Source organism: Maylandia zebra, linkage group LG14 (assembly GCF_041146795.1).
Source record: "Maylandia zebra isolate NMK-2024a linkage group LG14, Mzebra_GT3a, whole genome shotgun sequence".
NCBI classification, from domain to species: Eukaryota; Metazoa; Chordata; class Actinopteri; order Cichliformes; family Cichlidae; genus Maylandia; species Maylandia zebra.
Window position 1 is genome coordinate 18773160 of NC_135180.1, and position 20016 is coordinate 18793175.

The 20016-nt window shown below is 41.6% G+C and overlaps 2 protein-coding genes across 4 annotated transcripts; one reads left to right on the forward strand and one right to left on the reverse strand.

The window, feature by feature from the left end:
- Positions 1-1151: 1151 nt before the first annotated feature.
- Positions 1152-11897, reverse strand: msantd4 (Myb/SANT-like DNA-binding domain containing 4 with coiled-coils). Of its 2 annotated transcripts, XM_076892398.1 has the most exons (6): positions 11030-11065; positions 10732-10807; positions 8625-9365; positions 7864-7959; positions 7496-7777; positions 1152-5558 (listed from the first exon to the last, which is right to left on the reverse strand). In XM_076892398.1, exons 3-6 carry the CDS (start codon positions 8730-8732, stop codon positions 4830-4832), a joined length of 1215 nt encoding a protein of 404 aa, XP_076748513.1. In that variant the 5' UTR covers positions 8733-9365; positions 10732-10807; positions 11030-11065; the 3' UTR covers positions 1152-4829. The 2 variants fall into 2 exon arrangements, with proteins under 2 accessions (XP_076748513.1, XP_076748514.1); XM_076892399.1 differs by lacking the exons at positions 10732-10807; positions 11030-11065 and adding an exon at positions 11773-11897.
- aasdhppt (aminoadipate-semialdehyde dehydrogenase-phosphopantetheinyl transferase) lies at positions 11082-17365 on the forward strand. Of its 2 annotated transcripts, XM_012917067.3 has the most exons (7): positions 11086-11445; positions 12335-12448; positions 12715-12835; positions 13195-13316; positions 14031-14192; positions 16052-16120; positions 16265-17365. In XM_012917067.3, exons 1-7 carry the CDS (start codon positions 11302-11304, stop codon positions 16430-16432), a joined length of 900 nt encoding a protein of 299 aa, XP_012772521.1. In that variant the 5' UTR covers positions 11086-11301; the 3' UTR covers positions 16433-17365. The 2 variants fall into 2 exon arrangements, with proteins under 2 accessions (XP_076748515.1, XP_012772521.1); XM_076892400.1 differs by lacking the exons at positions 16052-16120; positions 16265-17365 and adding an exon at positions 15744-15953 and having other exon boundaries at positions 11082-11445.
- Positions 17366-20016: the final 2651 nt, after the last annotated feature.

A 20016-nucleotide genomic window follows, 5' to 3' on the forward strand; every position in this document is an offset into this window, starting at 1 on the left:
CAAAAAGTAACAGAATTCGTGCATGTGAGAAGCTCTAAATAAAATTTATGAAAAAATATTGCCTCCCTGCAACACTGTGGTTTCTGGTCTATATTAGCAGAGCCTGTCGTGTGAGGGTTGTGTGCAGGCAGGAGTGGTAGGAGGACCCAAAGTGCAGACCGTCTCGGACAAAAGGTGAATTTAAACTCAGATTCATTGCTAGATGGCAAACAGAGAACTAGCAAAACTGGGAATACAAATAATAAACTGACGACAACAAATAACCTGACATGGCAAATGGCCAGAACACACAGCAAGATGCGAATAGATCACAACACAGACACAGAGAAACACAGGGCTTAAATACACAGAGGGAGCAATCAGGGAATGGGTAACAGGAGGGAAACACAGCTGGGGCAAATCAGGCCTAATGAGACAAGGGGAAGCGAAACCAGATACATTAACATCAGACATGGACCTTCAAAATAAAACAGGAAACATAACACAGACTGAACTAAAGACACAGACTCACACGCAGGCACTGCAACAGAGGGAACAGAGACGTGGGACCAGGACAGACACAGACACTGACTGGACACGGGGATATCGCAGACAGGGGAGACAGCAACTAAGGATGCACAGAGACATAAACCATAAAAGAGAACTCTAACAAAGAAACCCAAGATTAGAAATGATAAATAGTACAATAAATTCAAAACCCTGGGTCAACGACCCAGGCATCCTAACAGAGCCATAGTAGCCTACCAGATATTTGTTATGAAAAAAATAGTAATAATAATAATATTAATAAAGGACCTAAACTCAAATAGTTTTTTAGATAATAGAATTTTAAAATGGCCCCTCAAAAAATCATCTAACACCTTTTATTAAATTTTATTTTTTGGAAACCTAATCACAGTAAAAGAAAAAAAATTCAGACCAATTTATGCACATCAAGTGGGATTATTTTTTTCTTTTTTGTTTCGTAATTTGATGGATTTAGATGGAATGACCCGAAAAGCCTTGATTTCTCTCACAGAGGAACAGCAGACACCAACCAGTTTTAAGTGACTGACAATCAACTGTTGTACAAAGCCACTTTCATGCTCTTCTATCCAACTAACATGTTGAAAGCAAATTTATCTTGACAAGACAAGGGTTTTTATTAAATTATGCATCCACTCCAACAGAAATATCAGAATATGCAGTAAAACAGCACATTAGGTTTAATCAGTACCTCATCAGATCAGTGTTATCATTACTTACATGACTCAACGTGTCTCAGAAACAAAACCAAATTCCTGTTTTTCCACTTTTTTTGGCTTTCAATGCACAGTCACAAAGCATTTATCATTAAAGGAATTTTACAAAACGATGGGTTAGAATGGGACTAGACGGGCAGAATGTTCACTTTCATTACTAATCAGATTGGCTTCGTAATATCTCTTCTCTCTTTTATAGACTGCCAACGAGAGCTCTTACAGCAAGTCTGAGAAGAAAAACCTGAGATTACCTCTAAAGTCCATCCACTGTTTTTCAAATCTTGAAACAGCTGATTTTAAGGTATTAGACCCCTGAAATCCTTGGACACAGATCTTTGAGCTGTAGCGAGCTCTGTGACCTCTGGGCAGGCAGCTTTTAGTTTTTATCCTCGCCACCTGTGAAACAGTCTGCCACAGGACCTGCGGGCATCTCAGTCTGTGCACAGTGTTTTACCTTCACAACGCTAACAGCGCTCTCTCACTTTTATTTCTTTTCTTTTTTTCAGAAAGGTTATAAATGTGTAATATCTGTTAACCTGATATAATGGGCTGCATCACTGAATAAGGTCAAGTAAAGTTAACACGATATCAGGAAGGAAATATTGTATTGTTTTTTTTCCTCTAATAAGCTCACACAGTCTAGACAGCAGTCAGTTGACTCAATATATGACTTCAGTGCTGAGGGACTCTTTGAATCAACATAGTGGATTTTCAGATCACGTCTAAAGATAAAGCAGAGCCTTTTGAATGAGGCTTTCCTCTCTCAAGTAGAGACGAGTATAAACCATGGGACCGAGAAGTAAACTAGCCTTTTGTGATTTGATCTGTCGGCCTCGACCACCTCGCTTTGAATGTGTGTCTTTGTTTGTGTAAGCCCTCGGGTGATAATGAAGGTCTTTCTTATGAACTTAAATGTTTCACTTTCAAGTGTCACCAGGTTACATCAGATTTAGTAAAGTCCTCAAAAGTTGCAGTTTTTGAGAGGCGCATCAGGGACATTTCAGCAATTGTCCCTTCTTCTTAAAGAGCATCAGTGCAGAAGAGTAAAAACTTTTGCATTTTTTCTTATTATTCTCTTTTGTCGTTATGCATAAAGACATGAAAGGGCCCTCACAGCTTAATCATCAGAAGCAGCACTTTAGGATCTGGATGTATAACAGATTTTGTTTCATTCTGAGCACCACAATTTTTGAAATTTCTCTTTATCAACAAGTATTTTAGCAAAAAGGCACAATTTCAGGAAAATATTTTAAAAAGACGCACTTGTAATGCATTCTCCACAAAGTCCAATACCCAGATTTTGTTATTTTAATTGACCCAGACCTACACCCCGATATTTAACCTTTTCTTTGCCTGTGTTCAAAGAAAGTTTCATGAATTTGGGCTCCGTAGACTTTAGTTTTATATAATAACATATTCATACTATGATTGAATGTCAAATATAAATCAACATAAGAAAAAAATATCTAACATTAGGAAAAAGTAACAATATTTATGATGACTATTATTATAATTTTCAATATAAAAGCTTGTGTTTGGTGTCATTGATGTTACAGATGACACAGCTTTTAGTACAGTATGGATTACAGTCTTCAAAGCCAGTAATACTTTACAGCATGTTTACAGCAAAACTTTCATTACTTCACTTACAGTATTTTTTTTAGCATGCACATCAAACTTGCTGATCAGAAATTCCTTTAAAAATCTTGCAAAGTCCTTCCTGACATGAGTAGGAGGAATACAGATGTGTGGTGTATAAAATCAGCAATAGCTGAATTCCATTTAGGTTTCTCAGTATCAGGGTTGTGGTGTGACTCGTGTTGGATCAGTGGTAGTGATATTAGTATCTAAAAGCCTGTGAAAAGGTGAGATATCAACTTAAAATATTATTGTCAATCGTGTTTGTCTTCTGTGAACTAAATTTTTTCTGTACAACAAAAGTTGTGTGCTTTTTGTTACAGTTACACTAGAGAAAACGGTGGTTGGAGATCGCAGAACGCCGCAAATTATTGTGACCGTGTGCAATGACCATGCAATTTTGCTGCCTTTAAAATGACTGACAGGGACCATGTCTGCACGCAGTCAGGTGTCATCTGACTGACATTAGAACAAATTTAGTACGTCAAGACGGCAAAAAGAAAAGCAAAAGGACAGAGTCAGTCTGCTGTCAATTTATAACTGAATTAACAGAATCTGTGATTAACTGTCATAAACAGGTGGAAACTGAATCTGTGAGCCTCTACATACACAAAATTTCACATTAAACGGAAATTCACAATCACTACTTACATTCACAGTCCAAATATAATATAAAAATTCCTCCACAATTGTTGGTTTAGTTGCTGTAACATGGTGATTTAACTTCAAAATGACAGAAGTAACTGGGGATCAGTCCTCTTGGCTGAGGCTACCCAATGTACACTACACCCAACCAGGCAAGGTGTTGGCATCCTGCCGTGAGGATACCTCGGCGTAGACCCAAGACACACTGGAGAGATTATATCGCTCAGCTCGCCTGGGAACATCTCGGTGTGGTAGGCCTGGGCTTCTCTTCTTAGGCTGCTGTCCCTGCAACCCAGCCTCAAATAAGTAGAAGAAGATGGATGGATGGATCAATGGATCGATGACACAAGTGCTCCCTAACTGAAATAAACAGGAGAAAACAGTGCAAGGAAAACAATAAGGCAGCTCACCCCTTCTGTTCCAGTGCTATTTACAATGTGCTATTTACAATGAAAACTAATGTACACACTATATACAGAACTGAGAAAAGTCGCACAAAGTCACAGGCAAAAATGTCTCAGGTTTTGGAGGCCAGGGCCAGGTCTGCTGCTGCTGTCAGTGGCTGCCCAGGGACAACTGCTGGTGGAGGGATTTTGAATGCGACCACATGATCGCGGACCAATCGGCAGCCGTCAGCTCATCCACTCAGGGACCTGCAAAGACTTAAAGGCACAGACAAAGGAAAAAACCACCAAAACAGATTATCAGCAATCACCTTGCAACCAAAAGTGGCCAACCAGAGGTAGGTGGAGTTGCACACTTACCTTCTATGTGACCAGTTCGTCGCAGCTATTTGCAGTTGTTTACCAAATGCAAAATATTCAATGTAATCATAACGCAACCACCATTTTTTCCTAGATGCAAGGAGGTTACCATCATATGCTTACTGTAGTGTGACTGAACTATTTGTTTTTCAGTAATAGATAGGCAAGGGTTAGGGTTTATAGGAGTTATAGTACAATAGCACTATTTCATATATATACTTAAATATTTCTGCACCAATAAAGATTAATTGCACTAACAGCCCAGTATTTATTTAACATCTTCCACAGCACATTTCTGTGAACTGGAGTGCTGAACATCAGCCAACAGTTGTTGCATTTGGCCGCTGATTGTGCCGAACAAATATTACACCCTAAGGCACTGTTCTCGGGCTTCTTCTTGGCCATTTAGGAAAGATCACTAAAGTGTCTCGCACCAAACGTAGACAGTATGTCTGTGAAAAATCTGCTGCTAGTACCAATAGTGATCTGGAGACATCTAATTTATTCACCCTGCTCATCTACCCTCTTTTTCTCACTCTTATCAGATTTTTACTGACAAATGGTCCTTGTGGAGCTGCATTCTCTCTTTCTCCACTTGCAGGCGCTCTCTCTCAATCTGCAACCTGCCAGCCTCAAACTTGATGAACTGCAGTCTCTCCTTCTCCAGCTGCAGTCTCTCCTTCTCCAGATTTAACTTCGCTGCCTCCAAGTCCGCCGCCGACACTCCCTTCTCCCTCTGTCCATCATGAGTTGAGGATAAGGACGAACGAGAGGAAAGGACTGGGCCTTGTTGCGGCGGCAGGTTAAAAGAAGAGTTGACGTACTCTGATTGGCCAACACGCATGAGTCTCAGCCTCTCTCTCTCCACATGTAACCTCTCCTTCTCTATTTGCAGCCGCTCTCTCTCCACCTCTGTCTGACGAAGTCGCTCTTTCTCCACCAATAACCGCTCTTTCTCCACCACCAGGCGTTCAGTCTCCACAGCCAGCCTTTGTTTCTCTAGCTCCAGACGATGTTTCTCAACAGCAACCAGACACCCTGCTCCTATGTTCTCGTCACTGCTGAGTTCACCCAGCATTCCCATCAGGCCACCAGGCAGCAGTAGATTTCTGCTGGTGGTGGAAGTCGGATCCTTGGAGGGGCTGGGCATGCCCAAGTCATTGTGGGAATAAACATCAGTATCATGCCCCTCTACACGTGCCTCGATGTCACAAAGGAGAGAGGGAATATCATCATCATCCATTTCTCCATCTCCCACATCCCCATCCAGCTAGAGGGAAGGAGAAAGAGAGAGAGAGAGTCATCATTTAACAGGTTTTCACACATATGTGGATAACCAGTGGGGAGATCAGCAGCAAGGCTTTCAGCGCAGAACGCTGCAGACATCAGTGGTCGCAGACATGAAATTGATTAAGTCAGACAGCATGAAAATGAGGAGCTGGGGTGCAAAGTGGCCTGCAGATGTGCATCAACTGTAGCAACACCTTAACTATTGGATGTGTTTGGTATCAGCAGGATGAGGAGCTCCTCTGGGTCGGCATAACTAAAGCGAACGCCACACTTATTTCTAATTCTCACAGGAGACTCTGAAGCAAGCCTTCACAAATAAACCCAAAGAAAGATGCGCTCAAGAAGCACTGAGGTAAATGGGGGATCCTAATTTCTCCTGAGTTATTTTCTTGTTTTTATATAAATGATACAGCATTAAATACAGTCATGAGCTATTCTGAGTCATCAATCTGGATTTCTGGCTGAGAGTTTATCCCCAAATTATTTTTAAACTAAATCTCTGCGACTACATTTGATGGTTTCATGTGCTGAGCTGATTATTTCACGGTCTGCACACAAACCATCATCACTTCTTTTATTACTGCAGATTCTCTGGCTGATAATATGTACCGCTATACTAGATATCGTGCAGTTTTATATTATAAGGCAGTATTAAATCAACCAAAGACACAAAATACTGGAGAATTTTTGAGATGTATAAATATCTATATTGGCAAAAAAAAAATTTCACTCGCCCATCCACATCATTGAATTCAGGAGTTCTGATCACTTCCATGGCCACAGGTATATAAATTAAGCACCTAGGCATGCAGACTGACTCTACAAACATGGCTCGCTCTCAGGAGCTCTTTGAATTCCAAGTCGAGTGGTGAAATTTCCTCATTAGTAAATATTCCACAGTCAGCTTTTAGTGGCATTATTACAAAGTGGAAGCAACTGGGAACGATGGTAACTCATTTTACGTAGGCTACGTAAAATCACAGAGGAGAGTCAGTGGATGCTGAGGCGCATAGTACGCAGAGGTCGCCAACTTCCTGCAGAGTAAATCGCTACAGATCTCCAAACTTCATGTGGCCTTCAGATTAGCTCAAGAATAGTGTGTAGAGAGCTTCATGGAATGGGTTTCCATGTCCGAGCAACTCACATCACCAAGTGCAAAGCAAAGCGTCGGCTGCAGTGGTGTAAAGCACACCAGCACTGGTCTCTAGATCAGCAGAGACATGTTCTTTTCCAGGAGTTGGGCTCGGCCCCTTAAAATAGTGAAAAGAACAAGACATTTTGGACAATTTCATGCTCCAAACTTTGTAGGAGCAGTTTGGGGATGGCCGCTTCCAAGGTTGGATGGGCATCATATTAAACCCTATGGATTAAGAATGGGATTTTTCTCAAGTTTATATCTTTTTGAAGGCAGATGAATGAACACTATATAGCGTATGCTGCATATACTAACTCCTTAGCTGCTGTAACAGGAAGCGTTGTCTCATAAGATAAGAGTGACCAGTGAGATTTGATCTAAAAGCAGATCTTAATGTAATCACAGAAAAGTAATATTTAAATGTCAGTCTTCAATTATATCCTAATTAATTAACACGTGCTTAATTTAATTTAGTCTCTACCTTGTGAACCTGCAGGAGTACAATCAACAGACTGGACTGACTAGAGACACTTGAGCTGCATAATGTGTATTAAGTAATGGCTGGTAAGGACATTAATTTGACTAATTACACATTAGCAACACTTGAATTTCAACATAGGCTGTTTGTCTTCTCATAATATTAGCAGCTCTGTATTAAAGAGCATATTTTTACAAAATAATCAGTGTGCATATACATGAAATGATGATTTAACAGACTCTAAGCTTTGATGGCTGCTCTACAGAGAGAAACACACACACACTGTTACTCTGTATTCACTGACATCGTCCTCCATCTTTACTCCCGGCAGTGCCCCCACGGCCTGCCCGCTCGACCCGCTGAGAGCCACCATCTCCGGCCAGTCACAGTGCCAGTCCTTTGGGAAGCCCGAGAGGTCAAGCAGCTGGTCACAACCAGATCCCAAAGAAGGCGCCTCGTGCTCTGGAGAGGAATTTCCATACTCAGTCTTAATGGCCAAAGAGGGGGGCGAGGAAGAGAGAGAGAGTTCAGTCTGCAACTGTTTTTTCTTCGTAAGCGCGCGCCAGTCGAGGTAACGACGCTTCACCTGCACATCAGAAAGGGAAGGCTGCTTTAAAAATCACAACTGGGTCCACAGAAGCAACGATACGATCTGAATGGAGACAAACACACCTCGGCAGCAGTGCGTAGCTCCCCCTCTCCCAGGGCATTCACACCTTGTGCCACTTCCTCCCATGCTTGCCTCTTCAGCTCATTAATGGCTGTGTTCTATTAAAGAAGAAAGACCAGCAGTTAAACTGTTTCATTCAAAGAGGCAAATAATATGACACTAGTTTACTGAATGGAAAAGAAAGTGACTGCACAAATTAAATTCTCCTGTGCCATTGAAACTAATTACCCTCTCTTCATTGGGAAGAAGAAAGCGAACACTGGGGCAGAGTGTACAGGTGACATAGTCAGCATGAAGTTATTAAAACATTTTTTCAACTCTGCCCTCTTAACCTCTTCTACTGATTTCATTAGGGAGATTAAAATATGACTGTTATGTATAAGCAGAAATGTGTCCAGGGTGCAACACACAGGACATCCTGCAGCTGAAAAACAGACATGTCAGTGCTCTCTAGTGGCAGCAACGGTAATGTAACCAGTTCAAACCTTGGAGTCATCGTTTTGTTCATTATTTACAGCCTCTAGATGTTTTAATTTAGACCAATATAAATTGGAGCTGACTAAACACAGGCGGGCGAGATGGCAGAATTATCTGAATGGTTTGTGCTGCTGTTTTTGTCATTTTCCGCACCTTGGTTCAGACTTCCAAGGAAAGAGAGCTGTGTATGCATTTTTCTGTGGATAAAATCAAGAAGAAAAGAAAAGAAAAGAAAAGAAAAGAAAAGAAAAGAAAAGAAAAGAAAAGAAAAGAAAAGAATCTCCACCTGTTGTCTGGAGAACAATACGTCTCTCCTCTTGTGGATCTCCCTGATGAGAGTTTGTGTTTCCCTCACGCTGTAGTTGCTCTTCCTCTTCCTCTTCAGGTGCTTCATTTGCAAGAAATCCAGTGTGGCAGCAAGGAGTGGGACAGAAGCCCCCAGAAATGTAGAGAGCAAGAAAAACAAGTCAAGAGAGACAACTGGAAAAACAGGAGTGAAGTTATGAGAAAGAGAGGCACAGATATGGAAGAAGGTATCAGAGGGAAAGGACTGAAACAGAGGTGTAAAGAGACAGGTCGCAGTTCAGTGTAAAAGGGAAACTCAGTCCTCAAATAGAGAGAAGTGTGGAAGTTTGCTGTAGCTTAGCTGTCCTTCAGCAGCGCAACAGTTTACACCGGGGAGGAATTCCTCCGTGGCTCCGTTTGTAGCAGCTTCTTTAAAGTTTTCCACCTGGGAGTATCTAAGTAAGGACATTTAAGGCTTGGGGGTTAAAGAAATGCTAGCTGGAAAGAAATGCGTTGATCTGGTAGACTGGAGGTATAAGTCATCAAATCCTTCCCTGCTTTGCTCAAGTTTGACTGGAGGGTTCACTTTTTCTTTTAATAAGACACAAGCTATTATTAATATTATAAGAAGGCTTCAGGTTGCAGTCCAACTTCTCCTGGAATGGGCTGCTGCCAGGTAATCTCACGTGTAGAGAAGCATCACAGGGTGAAAGTGTTCTTTAGCCCTTCTTCTTGTTTAGCCCTGTGTAAAAGACGAAAAAGAAAGCAGATAACACGATTTAGTTTATACAGCCACCTACAGTTGCATTAGTGGAATCTGAGCAGAGAGTACAGCCATGTACACTTCACACACATCATCAGTAAACACTAGTCACCTGGTTGCACTGGCAGCCATACATGCCCATGTACACTTCGGATCTCTACCTTCTATTCGGGTATTTTCAGGTCAAGTCCAATCTGACCTTCCTCTTCTTCGGTGTAACCAGTGGTTTGGACCTTACTGTAGAGACCTCTGTATTTCCATTCATGAAGGTGTCTCTTTATTGTAACTGACAATGATACTTTTGCCTCCTCAGGAATGTTCTTGACTTGTTTGGATTTGTAAAGCAGTTTTTCTTAACTATAAAAGTAATTCTGTCATCATTCACTTCAGTGGTTTTCTATGGTTTTTCAGGCTTTTTGATGTTGCTGGGCTGTTCAGTGTATTTATTCTTTTCTTTTTTTGATGTACCACAGCAGACCCTTAAGTTATGACTCTCTCTCAGCTGGCCATAAAACTTATTGTCAGTCATGTTACAAATTACATTTGAGCCACTAAAATTGAAAGACTGTGTATACCTATAGTTAATGCAGTACTTTTGTTAGATCCCTTGGATTAAGGATGAAAGTCTGTAATTCTATCACATTTTGATTGTTTGATTTAAAATACACCATGATTGCATGGAGAGGCAAAATTACACCGATTGCGTCATCATACAAATACTATGAACTAATCTGTATATTAAGCGGAATGAGTTAGTTTGGGGGGCGTTTTTATAGATAAAAAAACACATGTTGAGTATTTTAATTTACTCTAAGGGTTTTTTTTAATCAGTTGCCCTAATTTTGGATTGGAGCTGGACAATCAGCTACAGGCCACCTTTCAATCTAAAGACAGGCAAATACTGAGATCGCTCGTAACTATGATGAATACTGATGGGTAGGAACACTGCTCATGCCTCACGTGTCTCTGAAGCACATCAAACATCTCTATACTCTGCGAGTCGTCACTATCTGTCTATAATTAGCAGACAATACTGTGTTGTAACAAGAATTTTACTATGATAATGCGTTACCTTATCGCACAAGAACACAAGAAAGACCTAGTTGTATGTAAATAAATAAATAAATATATAAATGGATAAACCTCGAAGGTTAAACATTTTTCCCTCTTTAACCTTCCAAATCGTTGAAATTACGATTTTTTTTTTTTGGATGACTACAAGGCATCAGTAACCAGAGAGGCTCAGCACATTTTTGTCAGAACAGTCATAAATTTCATGTTTTTTCTGCATCTCGTCAGCTCCTCCAATAAAACACCACTGGTAATAATAGTAAAAACAACTCACCTTAATCACACAGAAAAACCGCAATCCAAACAGCACCGTTTAAAATGCAATTTTAATGCTGCGTTCATCGCCCCGTCTGAAACGGGAGAGACTAAGGTTTCAAAGCTGTAAAGACGATTAAGGTTCGAGAGATTTAGACTTGACATTTAGACCTAAATAAAACAAAAGCACTTGGTGTTATCTCATTCGGACATCGTCTCTACTTTTGTCATTGTATTGCACGGGGATGGGGGTAATTTATTGAAACTGAATCGTAGTGTTGTCGTATTTCCAATGTTATTGAAACATTTGAAGTTACCGCCAGTGACGCGCCATTTTAATTGCTCCTATTGGTTAATCCTCCACCGCGCCCACTTATGACGACATTGAATCAGGCCGGGCTCTTCCGGGCATGTGCACCGCTGTCAACTCCGAAATGTAAACAGGAAAGTCTGTTGGGCGAAAATCCGCACGTCTCTGAACATTACATTCGAAGACGCCGCGCTGACTTTAGCTCATTAGCAGCTCGTAAGCAGCCCGAAGTTGCGGTGGAGGAGCCCGGATGTCAGAGGTGGAGCAGGGGGCGAGGAGATGGGTTCCGTCCGGTGGGCTTTCCGCTGCGGATCGTGGACGCCGGGCAGGTCAGACTGGCTGTTCGCTGCTCGCTGCATCCAGCGGGAGGAGAAAGATCGGATCGGGCAGTTTGTGTTCGCCAAGGATGCAAAGTCAGCTATGGTGAGTCCAAAACTAAACTTTACCGATTCTTGGTATCGGCCAAGAGCCAAGTAAACAAAGAGCCAGTGTTGCCGATACCTGTAGCGACACTTTAAATCTGTAAAGTTAACTTCTGTTGGGAAGACCAGTGTGTCTTGATTATGACCACAAGATGGCTGTGATTTTTCTTTTTTCCGCATTACCTACTTAACACAATAAAACACATCTCACAGCTTTTCGTGTATTTTGAATAGACCTGGAATGCGCCTTGGGGCAACTGTTGGTGTGATTTGGCACTATTTAAATAAAATTAAATTGAATTGAACTTAGTGCAAAGCAGAGACTTACAGAATGACGCCCAGCAGGTTTACTCCTACAGGTTTCCGGTGGCATGAGGGCCTAACGGTCTTTAGCGGGACCTTCCTCACAGGTTCTTGCCAGAGAACACCAGAACTGGCAGGGCGCCCTGTTCTCTTCACAGATGGTGTTTCAGGCAGCGTATCGCTTGCCATGGCATCTCCAGATATTTTCACATCTTGTCACATGTGCTTAGTGCAAATCTGCTCTCATCTGTGAAGAGAGACAGTGTCATGAGAGCCTGTCTCAAGCTACCAGCAGTGATAAGGACACTGGTAAAAAACAAAAAAAGCTAAACTGAAGTAAAGTAGAGAGCAGCAGTCTGTGGCCCCAACCTGAAATGCCATTAATATGTTGCATATTGTATCTCCAGTACACCTGTTGTCACTTTAATTTGCACCAAAGCAATCAAAAGTAGTTTATGTTTATTACCTGGACAGAGTGATGTCCCCAAAGTTTATAAAACTTTGTATTCTGCTGTTATCATCAAGTGCTCCCTTAATTATTCTGAAAAGTTTATACAGCTGTCTTTGCGTCTCTGTTGCCTCAACAGGCTGGACGGTTGTTGCTAAGGAGGCTTGTGTGTGAGAAGATGGGGATCCCATGGTCAGAGATCAGACTGGAGCGATCTCCCAGAGGCAAACCTTACCTGGCAACACCTGGCAAGGTTCACTCCTGTTTTCCATAAAGTTCAAAGTCTGCATATACTGCAGCATTTTACTTCACTGCATTGTCATTTCACTAAACTACAAGTGTTCCAGCACAAGTAACTAAAAATCAGATATAAATCTGATATATCAGAAATATATCAGAAATAGATCTATAATACAGTGCAGGGAGGGTCAGCGTGGCCCAAATACTGGATTTTTGTCAAGCTCAGTATAGACTTCATTTATTTTGATACATTCAAACATATAATCCTTCTCCTTACAGGTCAGTTCAGAGTCAGATCTGGCCTGGAGTTTCAATCTCTCCCACCAAGGGGACTACGCAGTGCTTGCTGCAGAGCAGGGGAGGCAGGTCGGGGTGGATATCATGAAGACCGCCATGCCAGGTAAACACTGTGGTTCCCTGGTTAGGATAAACCTGTGCCAATATATGAAATGACTACATTTTTGGACTCGTTTAGCTATGAAATTCCACCACAAGGGGTCGCTGCTGCACCATATATATACAGTATTGACTAGGCCAAGGCTGTTTGTGTGTGTAAATTTGGATTTCTGTGTGACCACAGAATTCAAATGTGCGAAACACTTCCATCAAACACAGGCTGTGTTTGAATATTACTGTTTTTCTTTTCCATCACCTCCCTCATTCTCCTCCCCTCATTTATAATTTTTCATCCATTCTCTCTTCCCCTCCTGTTTTGGTTTTGTATTTTTTTTGTCCCCGCACCTCTTTCATTCGCTCCAGGTTGCAGCTCTGTGCTGGAGTTTTTCCGCATTATGACTCGTCAGTTTACAGCGCACGAGTGGAGCGCCATCCAATCAGCCGGCTCGGAGCACCAGCAACTCGCCGCGTTCTACCGCCACTGGGTAACCATGGCAACCATACTACCTTGTGCCCTGTGTGTGTAACAGAAGAAAGCACAGGGAGAACGTAACATTGCCGCTGTCCTCTGAGGCGACACACACTTGTATTTTTTTACATACATGTGCAAATTTGTTTCTCAAACGCTGCCCCGCTGCATCGCTGCATGCTGTCATCGGAGACGTGCGCTTTCATTTCATTTTCTTTGGTTTTTGCCTCCTTTCGCTCTCATTTTCTTGCATGCACTCACACTCTCTCGCTCCCTCTCTCTCTAATACACACACACACACACAGATGGTCAGCAAAAGCAACAGTGGAGCTAAGTAAAGATTTTGTGCGATTGAGAGGGTGGCACAGAGACGTCAAGCACTGATATCACCACCACACTGTTGACTAATGGCAGAGCTCAACGGTTGCCATAGCGATTAGCCTTGTAATAGTGTTATTGTGGCTTATTGGTTGTCGTGCATGGTCGGTTTTGGCTGGATACACACACACACACACACACACACTGACACACAATGTCCTTCTTTGGTGTGCACTCTGATAAACATGTGTGCACAAACTCCCATCTGTTGCGGTTTTAAGTGGTGTTTCTTCTTAGCCAAAACACCCTCCACCACATACACACACACCATCCCACACATGAAGACACACGCATACACACAGATCATCATTTTCTGCATGCAGCTGATCGGGTTTCTTCCCTTTCCATCAAGGCCCTGAAGGAGAGCTTCATCAAAGCCATCGGCACCGGTCTGGGCTTCAACCTGCAGAGGGTGGAGTTTCACCTGCCGTCTGAGCCGCTCACACAGGACCGGGTACTGCACCAGACCAAGATGCATCTAGATGAGGAAGAAGAAGAGGACTGGGTGTTCGAAGTGAGTCTGGTGTTGTGAAGAAAAAGAAAAGTCCAGAGATGTTGTTAAAATCTAGAGGTTTGTGTATTAGAGGTCACAGCTCAACAATTCAGTCTATTTTTGTCTCTCATCAGCTTCCAAGTAGTCTGTGGTTTTATTCTCAGGTTTAAAATGTTGCTATGCCATTTGATAATTGCTCCATTTTTCCGGATTTTCCACTTGTGTCACGAATGCATCAGTGCTGTGCTAGTTCACACTTCACAAATGTTTGCTCAGTTCACACACACACAGATAAAAATAAGCTATTCTGTGTTTGTTTCTTACATTTTTTGGAAATGAGCTGCTCTGAGCTATTCTTTATCAGTAGACTCTCCTCCTCTCAGCCACGCAGCCCTCAGCAATCGCTGCTTCCCACACAGAGTGAAATACTGTATGCAGCTATAGAACTGATGACCGATTAGTTTCAAGTGCAAAGATGATAACATGAGTGTGTGTGTGTGTATTTTTTGTTTTTTTATATTAAGTAATGTGTCACAAATCAGGTCAGCTCAAAACAAGACGAGCTCCACGCGAGCTTCCATGCATTGCATATAATTTGGGATCGCATTAAACAAGCTGGAAGCAGCTTTTAGGAAAGTTTAACACATTGGTTCAAAGGACTTGGGTGCTATGCAGAGGGGACCTTGATGCACATTTCCACAGTGAATATGCCCTTGAGAGCATCTTCAGAGAGAATCATAGGTGGCCTCGTACAGAAATACAAGTGGTTGTGATTGGGGGGGGGGGGCTCTCGAGTGTTTCTTCATCCTGCCTAACATGATAACTGAAGATTAGAGGAGTGCACCTCACAGAGCAAAGAACTCCTCTTTCTGCCATTGCTCTGCTCCCCCTATTAACCTGTACATTTCTTTGCCGTAGAGCAGACACTAAGTTACAAATATTTAAAGCAAGAACATATTGGTACACAACACACCACAATGATCTAGGTCATCTCTTTCAAGCCCTTAAAAAACATGACATCTTTTAAAATTAGGAACATCCTGTCACAGAGCATAGCTGATGACCTGGTGCATGGGTTTTTACCAGGCTCACTCAAAACGTCTCTGATCCAGCATGTTCCATTAAAAGCACTAAGAGAAACTATAAAGAGATCATATTTTCCAGATTTAAGGAATTTAAAATCCTGCTCGCATACAAAACCCTTAACGACCAAACTCCGTCATATCTTAAAGATCTAATAGTACCCAGTAGAGCACTTTGCTCTCTACTTCTGGCTCTTCCAAAAATACCACGGGAGGCCTTTAGCTGTCAGGCTCCATTCCTACACAACCAGGTCGTGATGCAGACTCTCTTCTTTAATGTTAACCTTAAATACTTTATTCTTTGATAAGCTTATCATTAGGCCTGGATCAGGTGACCCTATATCATCTGTAAACCAGCTACGCTGTGACGTAATGGTCACTTCACATCTTCCTTTCTCTCTCAGTGCATTTACAGTTTGTGTCGTCTCCCCTGCAGTTTGTGCACACACATACTTTTCTTCTGTGTCTCCTTTCCTCTCTGACTTTTCAGAAACTCTTTGAAACTGCAGCGATGAGCTATCACTGGCCACATCGCCAACCTGCTGAGTGTTTACTGCTGCATTTTGTTTTTTGTTGGTTCTCCATCCTCTTCTTTGCACTTACCCCAAGCATCGATGCCGATGGCCTGTTGGAGGTTTCTGCCTGTTAAAATTTAGTTTTCCTCACCACTCAAATAAATTATTGATTTTCTCTCTATTGGCATTACTGTGTGCCCTTTTTTGTGCCAAACACCCTAAAATGATTGGTTCCAAAGTCTATCCAGACTGCATATTTTTGGATTTGTGTGTCATTCTGCAGGAGAGTTTACTGGATGCTGATCATCATGTTGCTGTAGCACTCGGACCAGCAGACAACACATGCCCTGCAGTAAGGAGGCATAACTTTTCCATTAAAAAAATGTGAACTTGGAATGAATAGATTAAAAAAAGAAAGAAAACTTAGCTACAATAGTAAGAGTAGCTATCATACTGTAGGATAAACAATATTAACTTTCTTCCTGGTTCCTCACAGCCTCGTCCGCCTTCTCTTCTTCCGCCCACCACATTTACCGTGCTGTCGTTCAGAGAGCTCATCGACTCAGCCTCACCTCTAACAGACGAAGACCCCACCTACTGGGATAGCTTCAAGATGAAGGCTGAAGCTCCGCAGAGACAGAAGGATACACACACGTCCACATAGCCGCCCGTCTGAAGCCGACACTCAGCTGCCATACAAACGCACACCTTTCAGAAGTGCCAAAGAAGAAAAACACTGACACTGAAGTTGCTTTGGTATTCAACCCGAATCCAGTCACGTCCTGTCAAGTTTATTTGCCAAGCCAGAATTTACAGGCTTGTCTCAAAGGACCTAAGAACTTAGACAGTATCTGACACATCTATCTTTAGATTCTCAGTTCTGATAAGTATAAAAAAAGACAGGGGATTCAACAAAAATCACCAAACCAATACACAGACACACAATATATCCAACATGTCATTTTGTTTTCTTTCTACGCACTGAATCAGATTTAAGTCTCATGAAACTAGAAACTGATTGGCAACCACCAGGCAACATCTGGTCACATGACTGGTTGGTGAGAGGTTTCTGTCAGTTGTTGTGAAATTGTGAATAAATCCTAATTCTTACCTCAGCCTCCAGAAACACGCTGAGGAGGTTTGGAGTGGTTTTTAGCTTGGATATATTTTTCCATGTAATATCAAACATATGTAGGACTGCTTTAATATGTTTGCACGATATCTCTAGAATTAGAAACATCCTGTCTCAGAGTGATGCTGAAAAACTACTTCCTGCCTTTTTACTTCTAGGCTAGATTGTTGCCATTCATAATCCCTGAAAAGCCTTGAGTTGATCTAAAATGTTGCAGCGCGAGTACTGACAGGGAACCAGAAAGAGAGCATATTTCTCCCATTTTAGCGTCACTTCACTGACTCCCTGTTAAATCCAGAAGCAAAATGTTTCCATCCAACTGTTGGCTAAAAAATAAGAATAGATATGTTTAACAAGGGAATTGGTGATGATCAAAATAAAAAAACAACTTTTTTTTTTGTCATTTTCAAACGTTTAAAATGTGTAAAATGCAAATAAAATAAACTTTAATAATTTTGCAGATCAGCTGCTTTTCTTAATCTCTATTTTTTGCCATATTCTCTGGTGTTAAGAGGAGAAAGCCAGCATCCAAGGTCATATGGAGGTGTATTTGTGCACATGACATGCTCTTGCACATTTGTGAGGGCACCAGTAATGCTTTACAATATATAAAGTTGTTTTTAATAACATATCCACCACCCACCAATGTTCTTTGGACAAACTAGGTTTTCTTTCCTATTTCAGTAAGAAAACCTAAACCTCAGTATGCATGCTAAGCATTACTTATGACATACACTGACAGCTATAGTCCTCCTGCAGGGGTCTGGGTTCAGTTCTCTCCCAGATCATTTCCTGTCATTCACCCTCACTCTTTCTACACTTTGTTGTTATTCTCTACACATCAGAATAATAATTATAATAAAAAAAATGTCCATCCCAATTGTTCTGAAAAATAACTTTTCTCAATGTCAACAATTAAAACTTTGCATATTAACGAGTTTCAGCATTGCTACCCAATGCTACAAGTACAATTTTATGTATGTGAGTATCACAGTTGAGCACGCTCAAGCCTCATTTTGTTTACTGCTGTCTTTCTTTCCTCCCTTGTGTATCTAAATGTAAATGTCTCTCAACCTTGCTTCTCTTTCTTAACTTCACTCTTATCTTGCATGAATGTTTTCCTCCTTTCTTCCTCCACATTGTCACTGCCATCATATCTCATCTTTCTCTTTTTCCCTCTCTTCTCAACTCTGCCTGGCAGCATCTGTTTTTGTTGAACATATTCAGCTGACCGTCTCCTTCCTTCAATCTTATTCTCCTGCTCTCGAGGCTAACTCATAGATTGCTCGTGTCAGTCTGCCGCATTAACCTTTTCTTTTCCTGCATCGCATATTATTTCTTACCTGTGATCGTAAGTCTTTTCGCCTGCACACGTTGGCTATCATCAGTGCCAAGAGGTCTGTTAGCAATCTCAATGAACGTCCTACACTTAGCTTTTGCTTTAACCTTTGAATTGAACAGATACACAAACACATCAAGCAAACCAGCCACAAAGAGTTCTTTCAGTGTCACATCTGCCTTCAAATTGTAATCAAAGGCAAACATTGGTTGTCTGAGACCCACACAATGGCACGGACTGGTTGTTTAACCCAACCTGCAGAATCTGCTGCTCATCTTCATCGCTCTCTTTTTTCTAGCTATCCTTAGCCTTCCGAGAGAACAGACAGGACTTGTGGGTATTGATCTAATGGCAACCTACTCTCCAGGTGGCTTTATGGAGTCCTTTTGTTTACACTTGTATATGTGACAGATAACATAGTGTTGAAATGTCAGAGAAAAAGTGCACTGATTCAAGTGTATGTTGCTGAGCCTGTACAGAGTTGTATCTGTATACAACTTGAAATGACATATGCGTGCCGTCGTTGTCTGCAGCTGGAGTGAATTCATTTGCCTCCTCATCGTCTTAAATCTTACGTTAGCTGCAGCGGTGAAGAGGAGAGAGGAGGCAGCGGGGTCAGACTGGAGGCCCACAGGCTTTCCTCAGAGAGAGACCATTTTTAGTTGCTTCAGGTTTACTGATGTGTCAGAGACAAGACCACGGGAATAGATTTTCTCTCTTTTTTTTTGTCTTATATGTGGGCTGGAGACAAGACTGCTTTGGGCATGAGACTGAGTTTAGCTTGAAGTGAGAGATGAAATCCACCTGCCTGCTGTTGAGGATAAGAGTCATGTTTCTTCTGATGGAGGAAGAGCAGGAGAACAGTTTCTGCTGCATTTAAACTTTCACTGGTATGTTTTTAAAATTAGACTTGATTTCAAAATAACATTTTTAACCATTGCCTTGCAAACAACGTGTAAAACAAAACATAAAACCCTGTTGTAACTTATGAACCTAACAAGTCCACTGAAGACTTTGCGCTTGAGTGATTAGGAAGCCAATCCCACATAGGAAGGAAAGCTCACGTAATGGGTGCACTTGTTTGCTGAGCTGGTAAGTAATACGTTTTCAGCTGCGCCTGACATTTCATTAATTTTATTTCATCCTTTAATGTGTCCATTACTTTGTTTAATGATTCAATATGATGACATTCTCATCTACTCGAGGTGATTTATGCCAGCTGCCGATGTGACATATGCTTTGCTTTGCATTTACTTCAAAAATGCATCAAGAATTCTGGAAACTACACTTATTTATTTCCCAGCAGAGTGTAGTTGGAAGCATATTAGCTTAGCTTAAACAGAGGCGAGCAGCTAGCCTTTCTCTGTCCAACGTTTTTATAAGTTTATAAAATCTCTGTATCAGCACTTCTGTGTTTTTATGCACAGAAGCTTTTTAGGCACACCTGTTCAACTACTTGTTAAAGCAAATATCTAATCAGCCAATCACAAAGCAGCAACTCAGTGCATCTGGGCACATAGACATAACCAAGGCAACGTGCTGAAGTTCAATCGCAGCATCAGAATAAGGAAGAAAGTTGGTTTAATGGACTCTGAATGTTGTTGGTGCCAGGCGGGCTGCTCAGAGTGTTTCAGAAACTGGTGATCTTCTGGGATTTTCCAGCACAACCATCTCTGGGGTTTACACAGAATGGTCTGAAAAAGAGAGAAATATCCAGTGAGCAGCAGTTCTTCTGATGGAAATGCCTTATTGATACCAGAAGGAGAATGGCCAGACT